Genomic DNA, 22590 nt, shown 5'->3' on the forward strand with positions numbered 1-22590 from the left:
AGGCAAAGATCGAGAAGATGCAAGAAATGTTTCACAAACACCTAGAAGAATTAAAGAACAAACAAACAGAGATGAACAATACAATATCTGAAATGAAAAATACACTAGAAGGAATCAATAGCAGAATGACTGAGGCAGAAGAACGGATAAGTGACCTGGAAGACAGAATGGTGGAATTCACTATCATGGAACAGAATAAAGAAAAAAGAATGAACAGAAATGAAGACAGCCTAAGAGACCTCTGGGACAACATTAAGCGCAACAACATTCGCATTGTAGGGGTCCCAGAAGGAGAAGAGAGAGAGAAAGCACCAGAGAAAATATTTGAAGAGATTATAGTCAAAAACTTCCCTAACATGGGAAAGGAAATAGCCACCCAAGTCCAGTAAGTGCAGAGTCCCATACAGGATAAACCCAAGGAGAAACACACCGAGACACATAGTAATCAAATTGGCCTAAATTAAAGACAAAGAAAAATTATTGAAAGCAGCAAGGGAAAAATGACAAATAACATACGAGGGAACTCCCATTAAGGTAAACAGCTGATTTCTCAGCAGAAATTCTACAAGCCAGAAGGGAGTGGCATGATATACTTAAAGTAATGAAAGGGAAGAACCTACAACCAAGATTACTCTACCCGGCAAGGATCTCATTCAGATTCGATGGAGAAATCAAAAGCTTTACAGACAAGCAAAAGCTAAGAGAATTCAGCACCACCAAACCAGCTCTACAACAAATGCTAAAGGAACTTCTCTAAGTGGGAAACACAAGAGAAGAAAAGGACCTACAAAAACAAACCCAAAACATTTAAGAAAATGGTCATAGAAACATACATATCGATAATTACCATAAACGTGAATGGATTAAATGCTCCAACCAAAAGACACAGGCTCACTGAATGGTTACAAAAACAAGACCCATATATAAGCTGTCTACAAGAAACCCACTTCAGACCTAGGGACACATACACACTGAAAGTGAGGGGATGGAAAAAGATATTCCATGCAAATGGAAATCAAAAGAAAGCTGGAGTAGCAATACTCATATCAGATAAAATAAACTTTAAAATAAAGAATGTTACAAGAGACAAGGAAGGACACTACATAATGATCAAGGGATCAATCCAAGAAGATATAAGAATTATAAATATATATGCAACCAACATAGGAGCACCTCAATACATAAGGCAACTGCTAACAGCTATAAAAGAGGAAATCAACAGTAACACAATAATAGTGGGGGACTTGAACACCTCACTTAAACCAATGGACAGATCATCCAAAATGAAAATAAATAAGGAAACAGAATCTTTAAATGACACAATAGACCAGATAGATTTAACTGATATTTATAGGACTTTCCATCTAAAAACAGGAGATTACACTTTCTTCTCAAGTGCGCACAGAACATTCTCCAGGATAGATCACGTCTTGGGTCACAAATCAAGCTTCAGTAAATTTAAGAAAATTGAAATCATATCAAGCATCTTTTCTGACCACAACGCTATGAGATTAGAAATGAATTACAGGGAAAAAAATGTAAAAAACAGAAACACATGGAGGCTAAACAATACTTTACTAAATAACCAAGAGATCACGGAAGAAAGCAAATAGGACATCAAAAAATACCTAGAGACAAATGACAATGAAAACACGATGATCCAAAACCTAGAACTGCAAAAGCAGTTCTAGAGGGAAGTTTAAAACTATGCAAGCCTACCTCAAGAAACAAGAAAAATTTCAAATAAACAATCTAACCTTGCACCTAAAGGAACTAGAGAAAGAAGAACAAACAAAACACAAAGTTAGCAGAAGGAAAGAAATCATAAAGATCAGAGCAGAAATAAATGAAATAGAAACAAAGAAAACAATAGCAAAGATCAGTATAACTAAAAGCTGGTTCTTTGAGAAGATAAACAAAATTGATAAACCATTAGCCAGACTCATCATGAAAAAGAGGGAAAGGACTCAAATCAATAAAATTAGAAATTAAAAAGGAGAAGTTACAACAGACACCACAAAAATACAAAGCATGCTAAGAGACTACTACAAGCAACTCTATGCCAATAAAATGGACAACCTGGAAGAAATGGACAAATTCTTAGAAAGGTATAACCCTCCAAGACTGAACAAGGAAGAAATAGAAAATATGAACAGACCAATCACAAGTAATGAAATTGAAACTGTGATTTAAAATCTTCCAACAAACAAAAGTCCAGGACCAGATGGCTTCACAGATGAATTCTATCAAACATTTAGAGAAGAGCTAACACCTATCCTTCTCAAACTCTTCCAAAATGTTGCAGTGTAAGGAACACTCCCAAACTCATTCTATGAGGCCACCATCACACTGATACCAAAACCACACAAAGATACTACAAAAAAAGAAAATTACAGACCAATATCACTGATGAATATAGATGCAAAAATCCTCAACAAAATACTAGCAAACAGAATCCAACAACACATTAAAAGGATCATACACCATGATCAAGTAGAATTTATCCCAGGGATGCAAGGTTTCCTCAACATACGCAAATCAATCAATGTGATACACCATATTAACAAACTGAAGAACAAAAACCATATGATCATCTCAATAGATGCAGAAAAAGCTTTTGACAAAATACAACACCCATTTATGATAAAAATTCTCCAGAAAGTGGGCATAGAGGGAACCTACCTCAACAAAATAAAGGCCATATACGACAAACCCACAGCAAACATCATTCTCAATGGTGAAAAACTGAAATCATTTCTTCTAAGATCAGGAACAAGACAAGGATGCCCACTCTCACCACTATTATTCAACATAGTTTTGGAAGTCCTAGCTACGGCAATCAGAGAAGAAAAAGAAAGAAAAGGAATACAAGTTGGAAAAGAAGAAGTAAAACTGTCACTGTTTGCAGATGACATGATAGTATACATAGAGAATCCTAAAGATGCCACCAGAAAACTACTAGAGCTAATCAATGAATTTGGTAAAGTTGCAGGATACAAAATTAATGCACAGAAATCTCTTGCATTCCTATACACTAATGGTGAAAAATCTGAAAGAGAAATTAAGGAAACACTCCCATTTACCACTGCAAAAAAAGAATAAAATACCTAGGAATAAACCTACCTAGGGAGACAAAAGACCTGTATGCAGAAAACTATAAGACACTGATGAAAGAAATTAAAGTGATACCAACAGATGGAGAGATATACCATGCTCTTGGATTGGAAGAATCAATATTGTGAAAATGACTATACTACCCAAAGCAATCTACAGATTCAATGCAATCCTTATCAAAGTACCAATGGCATTTTTTACGGAACTAGAACAAAAAATTTTAATATTTGTATGGAGACACAAAAGACCCCGAATTGCCAAAGCATTCTTGAGGGAAGAAAACGGAGCTGGAGGAATCAGACTCCCTGACTTCAGACTATACTACAAAGCTATAGTAATCAAGACAGTATGGTATTGGCACAAAAACAGAAACACAGATCAATGGAACAAGACAGAAAGCCCAGAGGTAAACCCACGCACCTATGGTCAACTAATCTATGACAAAGGAGGCAAGGATATACAATGGAGAAAAGACAGTCTCTTCAATAAGTGGTGCTGGGAAAACTGGACAGCTACATGTAAAAGAATGAAATTAGAACACTCTCTAACACCATACACAAAAATAAACTCAAAATGGATTAAAGACCTAAATGTAAGACCGGACACTATAAAACTCTTAGAGGAAAACATAGGCAGAACACTCTATGACATAAATCAAAGCAAGATCCTTTTTGACCCACCTCCTAAAGAAATGGAAATAAAACCAAAAATAACCAAATGGGACATGGAACTTAAAAGCTTTTGTACAGCAAAGGAAACCATAAACAAGACAAAAAGACAACCTTCAGAATGGGAGAAAATAGTTGCAAACAAATCAACGGACAAAGGATTAATCTCCTAAATATATAAACAGCTCATGCAGCTCAATATTAAGAAAACAAACAACCCAACCAAAAAATGGGCAGAAGACCTAAACAGAGATCTTTCCAAAGAACACATACAGACGGCCAAGAGCCACATGAAAAGCTGCTCAACATCACTAATTATTAGAGAAATGTAATTGCAAAACTACAGTGAGGTATCACCTCACACCAGTTAGAATGGGCATCATCAGAAAATCTACAAACAACAAATGCTGGAGAGGATGTGGAGAAAAGGGAACCCTCTTGCACTGTTGGTGGGAATGTAAATTGATACAGCCACTATGGAGAACAGTACGGAGGTTCCTTAAAAAACTAAAAATAGAATTACCATATGATCCAGCAATCCCACTACTGGGCATATACCCAGAGAAAACCATAATTCAAAAAGACACATGCACCCCAATGTTCACTGCAGCACTATTTACAATAGCCAGGTCATGGAAGCAGCCTAAATGCCCGTCGTCAGACGAATGGATAAAAAATATGTGGTACATATATACAATGGAATATTACTCAGCCATATAAAGGAACGAAATTGGGTCATTTGTTGAGACGTGGATGGATCTAGAGACTGTCATACAGAGTGAAGTAAGTCAGAAAGAGAAAAACAAATATCGTATATTAACGCATATATGTGGAACCTAGAAAAATGGTACAGATGAACCGGTTTGCAGGGCAGAAATAGAGACACAGATGTAGAGAACAAACATATGGACATCAAGGGGGGAAAGCCATGGGGGGCTGGGGGTGGTGGTGTGATGAATTGGGAGATTGGGATTGACATGTATACACTGATGTGTATAAAACTGATGACTAATAAGAACCTGCAGTATAAAAAAATAAAATAAAACTCAAAAAAAAAAAAAGAATAGGGTTCACTTCTCTTTCTTCTTAAAGAAACGCCTTACCTCCAGAAGCCATGGCTTTAGTTTTCTATCCAACAAAATATCAAATCCCAGGACTTCGAAGCAGACACTTTCACTTCCTGGAGGTTGACCAGGTCTGCACATTCGATATGCATGCAGGACATGAGGTTCTGCTACAATCAGAGTCTTTACCACCAATTCCTGTAAAGATTGTGATTTTAAAAAAAAGATGAAAAGACTTATTTCTTTGTATCTCATTTACATACATGGAAATCAGGCCTGGACTTACAAACTAGCATCCTGGCCAGGTTCACAAAGCTCTGTGGCATCTAACCCCTGCCACTGCTCTGACTTCATGTCACCCAACTCTCCCCCTGCCCACTGTGCTCCAGCCATGCTCCCCTTCTCTAGGACTCTCACACTAGCTGATCCCTCTCCCTGGAACACACTTCCCCCAGTATTCCCATGTCTTGTCCCTTGATACTCAGAGAGTCCTTCCCTGACCCCTGAAGTAGGGAAGGCACCCATACATCAAAAGTAGGCACCCATACATCATTCATTACTGTGTCACTACACAGCATAGGACCAGCTGACCTTTTTCTTTTTTTTGTTAAAACAGAGTCCTTGTCTGTATTATTTACAACCCCATTCCCAGTGCTTAACAATAGTGCCTGGCATTTAGTAAATGCTCAAGATCATCTGTGAACAAATAAAATTTTATGAATGCGGCTTGTATTTGTTAAATAAGTAAGGTACGATCACATGCTTGCCTTCTCAGAAACCATACAGAAGGCGAGGGGATGGGAGGGAAGACAATTCCAAGGAGAGTAAACTATTTCACGAACAACATTATAGAACCTCCACTTAGACAAAGCCTGAAAGGCCAAGAGGACAGAATCTAGGAGAGTTGGGTTTCTCTGTGCAGTGATGATTCTGTTGTTCATAAGGTTTATCTGAAATCAGAGTACTTCCAATTAACAAACTAGCTGTCAACATTTTCTGTGAGAACACATAATACTACTAGGGTGAGTTACTAATGCTAATAAAAGAAAAAGTTGGCTTACCGAAGTTTGAGAACAAGCTATGGATTGTGGAAAAGCTGTCTCGCTGGTTTTTGCCTAGAATATACTGTCTTTTTAACTCCCATTCTACAGGTATAGGCAATATAGCATGGCAGTTTAGAAAATGGCTCCAAAGTAGACTTTCTGGCTTTATCCCAGGCTTTGCTACTTGTTAGATGTGCACCCTCAGTCATGTTGCTTAAACTTTGTGAGTCTCATTTTTCTAAAACGTAAACTGGCAATAGCAAAAATACCTGCTGCAAAAGACTGATGGAAGGACAAAATGAGACTCCATGTAAAACTCAGCATAGTGCCTAGAACAGAGTAAACCATCAAGAGGGGTTAGCAACTTAACTACTATTGTTATATTTATTCTATTATTCTTCTGGAATTCCACCTCATATATCTGGTCAGACACAAACATTCAGCTGCCTGGTGGGAGCAGTATTTATTATATGAAAGAAAGAAATGGAAGATGAAGTTAACCTCACTGTTACCAAGAATCCCAACCCAGAACGTATTTGGGAATATCAGAGATGCCACAAGAGGCTGTTCTTAGAAAATTCTATTCAAAATAACAAATGCATGGTAGCACCACAGTATATGAGGATTAAAAAAAAAGGCCACGTTATATAAATCTTGAGATATTACTGAAATCACCTGGGTAGGAAAAAAAACTTAAAACCTTGACTAGTAAGTGTCTATGTGAAACAAGATAGGTGGGGGGATGGGGGGGCAGGGTGAGGGGGAATGAATATTTAGACTCTGGATTACAAATCTGTGTTTTTTCTACATAAAAAACAGCACACTTTTAGGAATGCAGAGGAAAGATCGCAGGTATATGTGAAATCAGGAATGATACAACCAAACACAAATTCCACTAATCAAATCAAATTCCACTAATGCTTTTGAGAATTTCCAACATTGCTTTGAAAGATGATTTTGTAGATTTGTACCTAAAGTATATAAAAAGCATTCACTAAGGATGATTTTATGAGTGATTATAGTCATTTTTAACCTCCATGGCCTGCTTTTCTATTGATTTCTTATTTATTCTTGACCAGCACAAAAGCACATATATCTGTTCTTCATAGAAGGTATTGCTGAATGTTAGTTTTCATATGCAGACAGCTACTTTTCAGAGAAATTACCATCAATAAAGTAGTCACCAAAAAAAGGTTCTAAGTTAAAGTCATGAAATTTGTAAACTATTAAGATAAAAATTTATTGCACAATTGCCTTCTTCATCTCCTCTTATTCTCTTTTTATACTATCCCATTGATTCACCTTCAACAGACATCTGTAAGTACATGCAATTCTTAACAAGGAAGGCAAATTTTAAAAGAATTACATAAGTGCAAATAGTTTGACAAGATAATTGTAAGAAGGTACTTGGAAAAGTTAATGTTATTAATTATTTATTAATTGGTTACTTATAGATTATTAATATACATTTTAACTAATGTAGGCAAGAATGATGCAAAATTTACCCATTTATAGAAAAGATCATGCAATGTATCAGAGCTTAATAGGCCCGCAATTGCTATGTTCAGGTCATATCTGAAAATTATATTTTAAGCTCTAACTGAGGAGTTAATTTCCATACTCTTACTAGTATTAGTCTTAGTTGTATACCTTGTCCTAATTCAATTATGTGGGGAAAGTACCACTTAAAACTAATGTCTGTAAAGCTAATGATATCCATTTTTCTCTCTGACTGATTCTCTCCGTACATTCCTCACCAAGGCAACCCAACAGGTTCCACCTTTTCACAAAGACTTCCCTGAACAAACAAACTCATAAGAAGTGAAGAATCTGGTAAAGAAAAAGAACACCAGAGGGCATCTAAAACTTTCTCGGTCTCACTGAGCTAGTCACCAAACGACCCATTCATTAAATCATCCAGGTGTCACCAAGTAGATCTTCCATCATTGAGCTATTGTATCAAAATTGCAAATTTTACCACTTTGATGTTTCTGACCCACATGATAGTAAACTATCATTATTAGAACATTTTTTGGAATTTCCAAAAAACTGGCCTTGATAAAGTAAATAGATAAATAAATGGCATTGTTGGAATCAAATTTCTTGTTTGGATGTATCAATATTTAGTCTCTCAGGAAGATATAATAGAAAGTTAACAAGTTCGTGAGAATCTGACCAAATCCAAATGACAAACTTTAAAATTTGATGGAACCCCTAAATTTCTAAAAATTTTGAATTTGTTGCTAACATTTATAAATCAGGAGACTTAGGGCATCTATTGACAAATTAGAGAATGAGGCACACTGGGCCCAAAATACCACATGGCATCAACAGGCTGGTGCTGAGTGGTATCTATCCCCTTTAGACCTCTTATGCTCCTCAAATTACCACCATTCTCAGCCTGCCCTATTTTCTTCTATACAGACTACTTAACTCCTTTTTACTTGTCTGATACCTAAAGATCTTCGGGTTTACATTCTGTGACACAGAAAATAAGATTTTAAAAAAGATTTAAACCAACAAAACACTAAGAAAAGGAATAAATATAATGATGCTGAGTTTTTCTCTGATTTACTCAAGAGAACCAAGTTCAACCAACAATGAACTTTCACGTCCATTTTCCATGATATTTTTGTTTAAATACATATTATTTGTCCCAGAAGTCAAATTGTATAGCCCTAATCATGTTAAGTATTTTCAACATACTCTTCTTAACTATGAATACCATTTTAATATTTCTGCTAGGATTAATAAAAGGGTCTGTTTCACCAAGGTCATCTTCTCATACGTGTTTCCTTTTCTCTCTTTACCCTTACCATTTGGAATTTCATCTACTGCCATGGCTTTAATTATCCATTACACCTCATACATACACTTTTAACTGCCTGCTCAACTTTTCTACCTGAGAGAGCATTTCAAGTTTAACATATCGAAAGTAGAATTCATCATAGCCTCATGGACTTTTAAAAAACTGAGTTCAGGTGTCAATGTCTCCAGGAAGTCCTGCTATGCCCATCCACTCAAAGCTACTATATGTGGTCTTCCTCTACAACCCCACAGAATCCAATGTATGCCTCTGTTTTTGTACTTGCTACATTGCATTTCATTAACAATTTATATGCAAGTGTTCCCTACCAAACTCTTGAGTTTTTTGAGGCTTAGAGCTGTATCTTATAAATCCACAAATTATCAGCCAGGGACAGGCTTATATTATGGGTTCAATAAATGTTTACTGAATAAATGAATAAATGAACTAGCAAATAAGTGAATAGAACTCTTTTCTCTCATCTGCAAAACTAAGCTCTACATCTCAAAATAAATTCCTTCCTATTCTATTTCAAATAATGCCACACCCATTCTCCTTATAATTATTCCTCAAAACTGCAGAAGAATATCTGAATACTTCTTCCCCCCTCCCCATTCTGAACATTCAGTTAATCTCAAGGTCTACTTCATTGTCACCTCTTTTATTGTGGTTCAATTCAGGCCATTCTTTTTCCTGAAACTACTCCCAAATGTCCTCCTCTACCTACTTCTGGTCTTCACTCTAACCCATCCTATACCCATTGTCAGATTTATCTTTCAAATGCATGGTCTTTGGCCTTATTACTCTCCTCCCTTAAAAACTGAATGAATCCTTACTGCCTACCAAGTGAAGCCTTGATTTTCAGACCTAAAACTTGGCTCCACATATCTTTCCAGACATTAAGTCCTCATGAATCTCCCACAAATACGATATGTGCCAACCTGGGCCACTTTGAACTATTTTCATACCTCCATGCCTTTACTCACGCTTTTGCCTCCGCTTAGCATTCCCTCTTTCCGAGCCTAGCAGTAAAAGTACTACTTATCTATTAAGGTCCATGACAAATTTCACTTTCTTCATAAAAGCACACTTTATCTGCCCAATCTAATGTAATCCGTTCTTTATTTAAAATGGTTGATGATCCTTTCAATTAATATGAGGAAAGACAGTTAAAATTGTAAAATGGTATAATCTTACTGAAATATCACTCCAAAACTTAGCAACATCATGTTGATTTGCTTGTAGGAATTCTGTAAACCATTTGATGGAACGTTTGCTGCCTTTGTTTTCAGTTTCATCCCTTTCAAAATGTTCATTGTGCTTGTTCACAGAGTAGTTTGTCAGATGCATGAATAACTGGGTCTGTAACAAGTCAGAACCAAAGTTGTTATCACCTATGAGACTCTAGAACCATGAAGTTTCACAGAAAAGAAAGCATCCAAAGAGGAAAGACAATCTTAAAGTTTAAAATATACATATTCATAATTTAATGATTATAAAGATAATTTTCAAAATGCAATGGCACATTTTTCTAAAAAAGCTTGTGAAAGTAGTTACCTACAAAGTTACTTTGTATATTACTGAAAATATATCTACCATAGAAAGTATGAAAATAATAAGGATATATAGAGTAATTAAATGAAAATGTGAAACTACATATTGCTAACCAAGAAAAATGCTGTAACTTTGAAGTTTGTTTTTCTTAGTTGGTTTGTTTTTAATGTTTTTCTAAAATTTTCATCCTAACTTGTTTTGGGAAAGGAATTTTCTGAGAGAGAGTATTCTATATCTTCTCAAACAAAGATTTAAAAGTGAAAGCTCAAGTAAGTAGCAGAAACCTAGAGGCAGGATACCAACCTCAACCTCTGCCCTCCCATCCTGACTGGAAGATCACTGTAACTTGTTAACAAGACAGAGTGCACTCAGAGTCAGCAGACAGAAGCACCACACGATGCTGTACAAATGTCTAAATGATTAACAGCAAATTTATAGCGCTCCATACTGGAGTTCTTAGGTCTTAGTCTCTTTATATTCTTATGTTTGTTGACAACGTTATCCTCAAATAAACTTGAAAAAGAATACAAAATTTTAAATTTCTCATAATTGTCAATTAATATACATTAATAGCTCCTTATCAATCTATCATAAACATTCATGAGGTCTGTAAATCCCACCCTCATGATCCTACTCCCAGAAACCACTTTAGATAGCAATGTTGCATCACAATGAATACATACTTTGGGCACACCATTACTATTCTGATTTGTTAATAACCAATGATATTTATATCATATTTTATTTTCACTGCAGTTACTTAAGTCTACAGTATTGAAATCTTTGAAGCAAATATACAGAACTGATCATATGAGCTACATGTTGTTCATTAATCCATATGCCCACCAGTAATTAAGAAATTTTTGTTCATTGAACAATATTTAAGGAGCACCCACCACTGGCAGGAATGTGTGCATGCACTGTGGACACAAAGATTAACAAGGCAGACATAGTCCCTACCTTCATGAAAATTATCACTTTAAACTAAGCGATATTTAAAAGAAAGAGCATAACCTCATACTTGTCTAATTTTATGTGCTTGATTTAAAGAAAAAAGGAAACTTATCAAACTATAACATTTCTTAGTTTCCAAAATAGAAATTATTTTTGTTTGGAAAATAATTTTTTGAGGAGCTCTCCATTTGGCAGGAATTTCTTAAAATAAATACTAACAGCAGTAATAAAAACTCTAGATATCCTAGTGGAAAAGTGAATAAGAAATGGAACTTTGCATTTTTCTTAAAACATTATCTTTATATGTAGCATTGGAAATTCCACAATTTCACATCTACCTTGACAAAAATCCCCTTCTAAAAAGTTCATTGTCAGTTGGACATTTGCCATAAGGAGAAGTGATGGCAGCTCTGAATCAAATAGCAACCTGCAATGCATGAAAAGTATATAACTATTCTCCACCCTATTTTATTATAGTGTATAGGCTCAAAATAATGAATTGGAATATACAGAACCTTTCAAGGATTGACTGACTGCTACATGGGGTGGCAAAAAAATTTATGTTTATTATATTTCAATTTCTGAAATTCTCTCTTATGGTTTCCTTACATGTAGCTTATCAATATACAGCTCATGACAAAATGCACACTATTTTAAAAATTGGAAATACGAAGGAAAAAAATATGAAACAGTCTGCTGTCCAAAAACAACCAATGGGAGCATTTTGGTTTATTTTTTCCACCTTTTTTCTTAAACTTATCTTTTACATAAGAGTGATCTCACTTTAGATAAAGTTTTGCACTTCACTTTTAAAATTTTTCATATCTTCATGTAGGAATTCAATCATGAAATTTTAGAGATATATGAGGAACACTGATGTTTATACAGGAGAACATCATTTTTCATACATGTGAAAACCAAAGCCAGGAGATTATGTGACTCAAGAGCACTTGGCAAAGCGAAACCTAGAGGGCACGTTTCCTGACTCCCAATCTTTCAATATGATTTCCTAACCCAGTGTACTTAAGCAAATCACATACATCCAACTTAAGAAATTAGAATAAATCACTTTATCACCTAAATGAGCTTTCAAGTCTTACCCTTTCCTATCTCTTCCCTTACCCTTTCCTCTCAAAACATGACTATCTGCCTTACATATATATAATCCAGTCTTACCCACTCCAACTATTTTAATTATAATCTATAAACTGACAAGCCCCAAATTATGCCTGTAGATCAGTTCTCTCATCTAAGCTTCAGACCTATACTGTATATCCAAATGCCAATAGTATAGATCCATTTGGAAGTCACACAGGCATCTCAAATCAAACACATCAGCTTTCTGCAAAACTTTAAAAGCTCCTATACTCCCTATCACAGAGAATGTCACCATCCACCCAACTGCTGTGCCAAAACTCTTTTGAGTTTTATCCTTAATTTCTCTCTTTCCCTTATTCTACAAATCAACCTGTCGGTATATCAGTGTTACCCATGGTATCGTAAATATATCTGAAATCTGTGCTCTTATTCGTAGTCCTGTCCTACTATCACTTCAAATTAAGTCATCTTGTCTCTCACATGTGGTTAGACTAGAATACAGCTTCTTGTCTCCCTTACTCTAGTCTCTCCCATTCATCTACAGCTCCATCTCACATTCCCCACACTATAGACCAGGTGACCTTTTTAAGACAAAAATCTCATTCCTTCTTTCCCTTGTTTAAAATCTTTCAATGCTTCCCTTCTTCTTAGGTTAAGTTCCAAAATCCTAGCCATGATCTACCAAGATCTGGCCTCTGGGACTCTCCATCCTGATGTCAGAACACCCATCCTTTCTTAGTCTGTACTTTAGCCATATTGAATGTGTGTGCTCTCTCCAGACGTATCACTCTCCCTCCTACCTCTGGACCATTCTTCTACCTGGAGTCTTAACCCATCCCACCCCACCTCTAACTTAGCTAAACCCTCACTCTTCAGATTTCACTTTACAAACTCCCTCTCTAACTGTATCTCCAAATGAGTTAGTTAGATGTTCCTGGTATGCACTGCCATAGCATTCTCAGTTTCTTAAACCATTACATTTACCACTGTGTATTATAATTGCTTATTTATTTTCTGCCTCCCCACTAGATTGTTGCTTTTGTGAGATCAAGTACTGTATCTGTCTTGGTCACCGTTTTTCCAAAACCAGCACAATGTCTAGAATGCCATAGAGTTCAAACATTTCTTGAAGATTGGATGTATTCACACCTTATGACCTTTGAAGAGATGATTCTTTCTTTTATCTTCCTTTCCTGTAAAAACTTTGACAGTTCCCTTATTCTTCCTTAGCCAAGTTTACAACATTTCTTAGTTAATTGAACATAGCAACATTTATGATTAGTCATTTAATTTTGGAAAATGACCACTCAATGTAGTCATTTATGTGCATAATATTATAGAAGAACAATAACCAGGCCTTTGACAAAAATGGGAAACAATCCTTAATTAGGTGTAATTTTTACTGTAATTAGTAGATCCAAAAATAGAGGTAGAGGTTAACTAAATTTTTAAGTATGGATAATAAACTACAGTTTGTCTCTCATAAACTATAAATTACATTTATGACTTTCATGATAAATTATGATAATAAATTACAGTTTGACCTTCATAAACTACACAGTTATGACTTTCATCAATATGTTGTGGCTACACAAAAATAATCTTAATGGAAAAATACTAACAAAAATCTCCATTTAATAGAATTAAAAACGTACTATGAAACTGCCAATTTATGTCTCTACTTCACAATTGATCAACATAAATTTAAAATCTTCTCGTTTGTTCCAACAAAAAATAATAACTCTACTTTCTGATAACTTTTGCTTTCTCTGTTTCATGTACTTTCTCCCACATTCTACATGTTTAAACCATACCTTTCATACAAAGCCTGCTCAAATACCACCTCTCGCATGAGAAGCTGAACAAAACCTATTCCTACACTCAATTCTTTAACACTTTATCTGTATTTCTCAATGGCATATTATTTTAATTTGTATTTCTGTATCAATCATTTCTATCCAGGACCACTACACACACATATATACTTCGAAATCCATCCTCATGCTCACAGCACCCAGATGGGGTGTGTTTTCCTAATTAGCCTACCTGGAGCAGCAGGCACTTTTTTTTCTAATTTCCACAAAGCTGTCTTAAATTAGAGGCAGTCTTATTTACGTATATAATTCTTCTAGACTATAAAAGGCTGAGAGGAGGAACTTTGTTCATTTAACATTTATACACAATGGGTGTTTTAAAAAATAGATGTTGAATAAATTAATAAAATCATAGTGTCTGGTATCACTTACCAAATTGGTCTCATTAGGTGGAATGTACTTCTCTGTTCCCATTCGCACAAGTCCATCATGGTAGAGAAATATTTTTAGTGGATCACACGATGTTACCAGAATATAAATTCGTAAATCAAACTTGTAACCTTCCATTAGGAAAGGCTTTTCAATGTATTCTTGAACAATCAAATGATCCTGAGATGGAAGTTTGTCACCATTTCTTATCAAAGAAATCCTAAATTTAAAGAAAAGATTAAAAGAATAATTTGTTATGGAGTCAGGATTTTAACAAAGTTATAGGTAATACTCAAGAGGAAAGTGGTCCCATCACACACACACACAAAAAATAAAGCATAAAAATACTGTCAGAAGCAACTTTTTTAGAACCATGGATACTAACCAAGGAACATGTAATAAACAAACAAACAAAAAAAAACAGCTGAATCTGTGTAAAACAGATTCCTAGCATTTTAACTTACTCTGGTACCACCCCCAACCCCCAGCTCAGCAGTGGCCTTGAGCAGTAACCCGTGTTCCCAGTACAGGTACTGGTTCTAGAGGCAGCAGAACAGACTTATTCTTGTGGTTGTTTTGTTTGTTTGTTTTTTGTCTATTTGTTTAAATCAGTTCTGTGGTTCCCTGGACAATCTCAAAGGTTTTCTTTTATCTTGTCTAACTGCGAACTCTCCCAGTGCTGAGGCAGCTACTTGGGGGGGTGGGGGGGGTGGGTGGGCAGAGACAAATGTTGAAAACATTTAAAGACAAATGTAGCAGTCCCTGCTGCCTGGGGCAACAAATAGCAGTTGGGAAAAACAACAGACTAACTGCAAAGATTGGGGAAAAAAGACAGGAATGACAATCTTTGGGGAATAAGGGCTTTGAAAAACTCTCACATATTTATGGGATTCTAGAAGGCCATATGAATGCCCAGGGCTAAGTGCATGCTCAGGAGAGGGCTGAGATGGCTCTAAACTCTTACGTCCAGCTAACCATCAAGCTCTGTACAAGTAGGAAGTGAAGGCTAAGGCAGAGTTATAAACTACCTAGCTAAGTGTTGAGGGCATGCTCCAACACACACACACACACACACACACACACCCCATCTGCAAGGATTGGGGGATAAATATATATCTATACCTATATCTATATATACACACACACATATACATATGTATGTGGGTGTATATGGATATAGGTATAGATATAGATATTTGGTTCCCAGTGTTTAAGGAAATCTCTATTCAATTACTAACGGATTGGACAATTACACTGACCACTGACCTAACAGAACAGGAACTTCAGAGGTCACACACAATAAAAAATACAAACTTTACAAAATTATTTCAGAAGGGTCACTAAACAAATAAACATCAATGGTAACAAAAAACCCTGTAGAGGAGAGAGAATCTAATTGTCAGAGTTGCTACATTACAATACACAAAATGTCCAATTTTCAACAAAATATCATGAGTCATTCAAAAAAGAAGAGTATGACCCATACACACAAAAAAATTCTCAATTAATAGAAACTATACCTGAGGAAACCCAGATATTTGACTTACTAGACAATAAATTATTTAAATCAACTATTTTAAATTTGTTCAAAGAGCTAAAGGAAATCATGTACGAAGAACTGAAGGAAACCACGGGAATAATATCTCACCAATGAAGAATATCAGTAGAGATAGAAATTACTTTTAAAGGTGGTGGGGTAGGTGGGGGGAACCAAACAAAAATTCTGAAGTTGTAAAGTACAATAACTGAAACAAAAATACATTAGAGGGGCTAAACAGAAGATTTGGGAAGGCAGGGAAAGAATCAGCAAACTTGAAGATAAATCAATTGAGATTAGTCTGAAGAACAGAAAGGAAAAAGAATGAAGAAAAATGAACAGAGCTTAAGAGCCCTGCAAGACAACATCAATAATATCAACACACTCGTAATGGGTGTCTCAAAAGGAGAAAAGAGAAAGGGGCAAAAAGACTCTTTGAAGAATTAATGGCTGAGAATCCCCCAATCTGATGAAAAATATTAACCTACAAATCAAGAAGCCTAATAAACTTAAAGTAAGATAAACTCAAAGAGAGCCACACTAAGACATGTTCTAATCAAACTGTCAAAAGCCTAGAGAAAGAGAGAAAAAAGTAGCAAGACAGGCCACTCATCACATCCAAGCGATCCTCATTAAGATAAAGAGCTAATTTCTCATCAGAAACAATGGAGGGCAGAAAACAGTAAGATGACATATTCAAAGTGCTGATAGAAAAAGAAAAAAAAAACTGTTAACCAAGAAATCTATATCTGACAAAATATTCAAAATTGAAAGAGAAATTAAGACATTACCAGATAAACAAAAACTGAGAGAGTTTGTTGCTATCATACCTGGCCTATAAGAAATGCTAAAGACAATCCTTCAGGCTGAAGCAAAGGGACACTAGGCAGTAATTCAAATCTACACAAAGAAATAAAGAGCACCTGTAAAGATTACTACATAGGTAAAAATAAAAGTCACTACTAGTGTAGTTTAGGTTTGTAACTGCTTATTTTTCCTGTATTATTTAAAACACAACTGCATAAAACAATTATTATAAATCTATTTTGATGAGCACACAATATATACAGGTGTAATTTGTGACAAAACATCATAAAGGGGGCAGAGGCAAATAGAAGCAAAGTTTTGCTGTTGTTGTTGTTGTTTTTACTGTTAAAAGTAATTATATTAATCCAAACTAGGTTGTTATAAATTGAGATGCTAATTGTAACCCCAAAGCAACCATTTAAAAAATAACTCAAAAAATATATAGTAACATAAATGACAATGAAATTAAAATGGTACACTAGAAAATACCCATGTAATACACAAGAGGGCAGAAATGGAGAAATTGAGGTATGAAAACTATATAAGACATAAAGAAAACAAATAGCAAAATGCCAAAAGTAAATCTTTCCTTATCAATAATTACATAATAAATAAGAATGGATTAACTCTCCAGTTGAAAGACAAGATTTGGCAGAATGTATAAAAAATATGGCCCAACTACATGCTGTCAACAAGAGCCACACTGTATATTCAAAGACTTAAATAGGCTGAAAGTGAACAAATGGAAAGGATATTTCATGCAAACAGTAACCAAGAGAGAACTGAAGTGGCTATACTAGTATCAGACAAAATAGACTTTAAGACAAAAAGTACTTCAACAGACAAAGAAGAACAGTAATATAATAATTTTTAAAAGTCAATGCATCAAGAAGATATAATAATTAGAAACATATGCACCTCATAACAGAGCTCCAAAATATATGAAGCAAAAACTGATAGAATTGAAGGCACAGATAGACAGTTCAACAATAGCAGCTGAAGTGTTCAATGCCCCCCACTCTCAATAATGAACAGGACAATTAAACAGAAAACCAGCAAGGAAATAGATATATTCTACAGATGAGAGAGGTGTACTTTACCTATGTACTTCTGCATTGCATGAGATAAACCCTGGCAGCACAGTATGTATAGTATACTTTTTCAGCTATTTTATTACTGTAGTCAATTCATATTATTAACTATTTACACTAACATTAAATATATATAAAAATGAATTTTTAACATAATTTTTAACATTAAAATTGAGAAAATGTGAACTTCAATTATCCCCCCAAAATGTTTACCTTGATACTAACATATAGTGAACCAAATTTACTTTTAACAATTAATATACAATTTCCACTAACACTACATGTTGTTTGTCTTTTAAATTACTAAACCACAGTTTAAAATAATGTCTGATTAAATTATTAAATTATGATTGAAAGTTAAAAGGAAATGTGTTGAACAGTAATTTACCTGACAGCTATATTTCCAAATATCTTTTTTCCCCACAGCACTCTAAATCAAAGATAAAAATTACTTGTGTTTTTATTAAAAGTAGCCTCAGCCACATTTTCTTTGAAAGAGTAAACAGCAGAAAACTAACATAAGAAAGCAAAAGTAAACGGGAATATTAAGTTGTATAATCTATCCCCAGCTAACAGGTCTAGTTCTCAGCACTTTAGCTTAAAATGTGTTCTACTCATCTTCAATCCAATTACCACGGCTACATAAAGAAAAAAATTATTTGTAAAGCAAAGAAAATAGATATTTTGTGCTTAAGATTTTTTTAAAAGATGAAAACAGTAACACCCTTTCCATTCCATTGACCAACTCAATCTAGCTCTACTGTATCAACTGATTTTCCTCTCCAAGCTTACTCTAAAATTATGATGAAGGCAAATTTTATGTTTAAGAAAAAAATTAGAAAATATTTACTTTTCTCTATTTTGTAGTCTCCTATCAAAGTCTCACAACCTGCTGATTAAATTTTTAGATTGAATTATTGAAGTCTCCGGGACAGGGTAAAAGGGCTCATTAAATATTTAGTTCCAAAAAAGCCAAATTAGAAAGCTATTTTATTATTTTTTTCATATTAGTACTCAACCATGAGTAAATGGTCACACTTATTCTTTCCCCCAATTTTTTAAAATTTTTATGTATTCCATATGAAAAATACCTACCCATGACCCATTGCACCATTAGCTGGTTTTACTATAAAAGTCTTCTGCTTTCTTTTTTTCTTTAATTCTTTCATATAATTCTGAAATTGTGTATATTCAGCAGGGAAGATCCATGTTCGAGGAACAAAGGTATAATCCAGAGGCCGGGACTTGATCATTCTGTAAGTTAGAGATAATATAAAAAGTAACTTCTATTCAAACTTATCTAAACTTTCTTTCTCTGTGCTACTGACATTTACTACAAGGATTTAAATTCCCTCCATTTCTTCATTCATTGATCCATTCATTAATTTTTTAAAATGCCTATTAATCACCCACTATATGTTAGGCACTATTCTAGATACTAGGGATACATTAGTGGAAAAAATAGACTAGAATTTCTGCCCCATGTACTAACTTACATATTAATAGATCAAACATTTGAGTATATACTATGTGTTGGGCACTGAGGATTAACATGGTCTCTGTTCTAAGGGATTTACATATAGGCTATTAATTAAATACAGTGTGATAGGTGCAATAAAGCTGTATAAGGCAAGGTAACATGTGGAAGGCGTCATTAACTCTGCCTCCAGGATGGGGTTGGTTAGTATGGTTCACAGCCAGGTGCCATTCATATTGCTTCTTAAAAGATGATTTGGAGTTTGCTGGGTCATCCATAGGGAAAAATTTTAGATTGCCTTTTACCCCGGTGTTTTCTGGAGTTTTACTACTTTTGTGAGAAAACCATTGAAGCCTCTGAGTCAGGTTTTGTTTATATCAACTACATCTACCTATACATGTAGTTTTATGGCTACAATGTATGGCCTGACATTTTTGTATTTGCTATAAATCAGGCTGCCTATTTGGTACATAACTTAGGGATATTGATAACAATACTAGGTATAAAATGTTTGCTTTTGATTAATCCAAATGCTAATTATTTGGTACATATTGATTCCCATAACAATTTTTAAATTCTTAGAAATATTTTAAAATATTACCTATTAAAGAAAATCTGATTGTTTCAAAAAGTCTTCTTTATAAATGTATGCAAGTCTTTTATAGATGAGAAGTTACTGTTTCCAAATGGGACCATAGTATATAATATGCACAGAAGCAGGGCCTATACTATAAGACTAGGGTGTGGAATATATAAGCCACCTGGCTTCCACAACTGGAAGGTCATACAGTTATCATATTTCAAGTGCTCTTTCAAGAGAACCCTATAAAAAAAGTTATGTTTCCAATATGAGAAGGAAAATAATCACCAACTCCATCTGTTAAATCCAAAATAAGCCAACCAGGTAAATAATCTCAGTACAAAATAGGCTAACACTGATTGCTTTGAAACACACACACACACACACACACACACACACACACACATCTAAAGGAAGCACAATAACAGTGCTAATGTACTTGTTTTTATTTCCAACACCTTTACATGTATTTATTATATTTTAACAATAATGTGAAATTAGATCAAGTTAAAGCTTTAATAGAACAATACACTTTAAAACTAACCATGAAGTGTTTATGAATGATACCATTCTTTGTTATATTTAGAAAAAAATCCAAGCATACAGTTTATCAACTTTCTTAAAATTAAAAAAAAAAAATCTAATCAACAGAAATATAAGCTGCACAAAAATTCTGCAGTATATTCAGTATAACACTTTACCTGTTAACAGTTTTTCCCATGAAAGCAGATTATTACTCTAAATAATGGTCTCTGAGATAAATATGTGTGCATGTATCCCCGGGTAGGAACATGTACATGTGTGTATGCATATATGTGTGCACACAGGCACCTATTACAGTGCCTGGCACATATTAGATGCTCAATAACCAGTATTCTGAACACACACATACCCACAGGCAGGATATAATGCAACAACTTAGTTCCTGCAAGGTTTAACTGAAAATAATTAAGTATATATTGAATGCCATGTACAGAAAACTTTTTACATTTAAAAGAAAAACTTATGCTGCTAGAGAGACAGCAAGTTGCAGTGAAAAGAACCCTGAAATTCTGGAGACCAGGTTTCTACTCCAGCTCTGCTGTTAGCTATTTGACTTTGTGCAAGATATTCATGTCTCTGACCCTCAGTTACCTCCTCTGCAAAGTCAAAGAATAGAACCAGGAAAATTTTAAAACACTTCTAGCTCTAAAATTCTATCTCTTCCAACAAAATATCATTTCAAATCAATATAAATTTGTGAAAGATAGCACTATGACATTCAAAATGTAATTTTTGAACAGGTCTTCTCTATTATAAGAAAATGAAGATTACTTGGTCATATTTCTTGCTAGGAAATCCTTCCTACAGATCTCCCCCATTCCTGGAAAATGGTTGATCCTCTGGAAAATAAAAAGGTCAACATTAATATTTTCATTAACTTAATGAATATATTCATTTATACTATAATACAGTTACATTCATTCTTTGAGTTTAATATTTTTTAGGAAAAAACAAAAAAAAACTGATGAAAATGGACTAATTTGTTGCCTACAGTCAATTTTGTATAACCCTCTACCCTAACAGGAAGAACTATTCAAAATCTCAATTGTCTAAAATTCCATGTATTTGGCTTTTTTATTTTTTAATATGTTTGTATTACATTCCAGAAATAAAATAATGAAGCCAAATTACACATAGCTGACATTACAAGGGATATCCGTATTCAGATCTCTTTATGCAATCTACTCCACATCGTTCATCTTTAAGCATAATGCAAAGCACCGGCCTAGGAAGAGTTTTCCTCTATGAATTCTTCCTTAAAGATGGAAAGAGGTTAAAAGTTCAATTTGAGACGATGCAGTCTTCAAGCAAAAAGTCAGTACAACTGGACAGCAACAAAACAGGCTATTCAGGTAAATTAGAACTGAAATTTAATATGTCAACATATTAAGAGCCTTATCTAAAGAAAATTATAATGGAATTCATATAACTTTCCTACTAACCAAAAATTGGTCATGATTAATTTCCCACCTGGTAATTTTGCAGCTCTGCAATCTTCTCCTGCTGAACAGCTGAATCACACCATATAAGGTTACTTGTTTCATCCTCATCTGGCGTTTTCATAAATCCCATTTCATCTATTACTAAACGAACTGCAAGTAAACAGTTAAGTTAAACCAAAATTAAAATACTTCTGAAATCCATTCATTATGAAAATCTTTTTTGATATATATCCATTTTAGCTCACAGTATTTCACTTGTAAAATTTCCATTAGTTATAGCATAACCTTATTTTTAGCTACAACAATTTAATGCCAAATTATACTCAATAGCAACAGAGAACTGTTTTTAAGTGGCACCCAAAATCCTTAGTTTCAATTTTCTGAGATTTAACAGGTACACAACACTATTAAAGACTTCAGTGATTATTCATAGCATAGTGAAAATACACAGCTGACAACACATCTACTCAGGAAAATGTACTTTATGGCTTTTTCATGACCTTGGGTTAGGTACAAAAGCGAAAAGATAAAAATAGCCCCTGATCATTAGACCTATCCTATATTTTCCA

At 34.5% G+C, this 22590-nt stretch overlaps 1 protein-coding gene across 1 annotated transcript in view; it reads right to left on the reverse strand.

Moving 5' to 3' along the window:
* Window positions 1–22590, reverse strand: part of TTLL7 (tubulin tyrosine ligase like 7) — a 153955-nt gene that overhangs the window by 71069 nt on the left and 60296 nt on the right. The window contains exons 4-9 of the mRNA XM_057553568.1: window positions 22050–22171; window positions 21351–21418; window positions 19075–19233; window positions 14548–14764; window positions 9893–10057; window positions 4886–5044 (exon numbers count right to left, since the gene is read on the reverse strand). Coding sequence (XP_057409551.1) covers window positions 4886–5044; window positions 9893–10057; window positions 14548–14764; window positions 19075–19233; window positions 21351–21418; window positions 22050–22171 — 890 coding nt within the window. The remainder of the gene's footprint in view (window positions 1–4885; window positions 5045–9892; window positions 10058–14547; window positions 14765–19074; window positions 19234–21350; window positions 21419–22049; window positions 22172–22590) is intronic.

Source organism: Balaenoptera acutorostrata, chromosome 1, assembly GCF_949987535.1.
Source record: "Balaenoptera acutorostrata chromosome 1, mBalAcu1.1, whole genome shotgun sequence".
NCBI lineage: Eukaryota > Metazoa > Chordata > Mammalia > Artiodactyla > Balaenopteridae > Balaenoptera > Balaenoptera acutorostrata.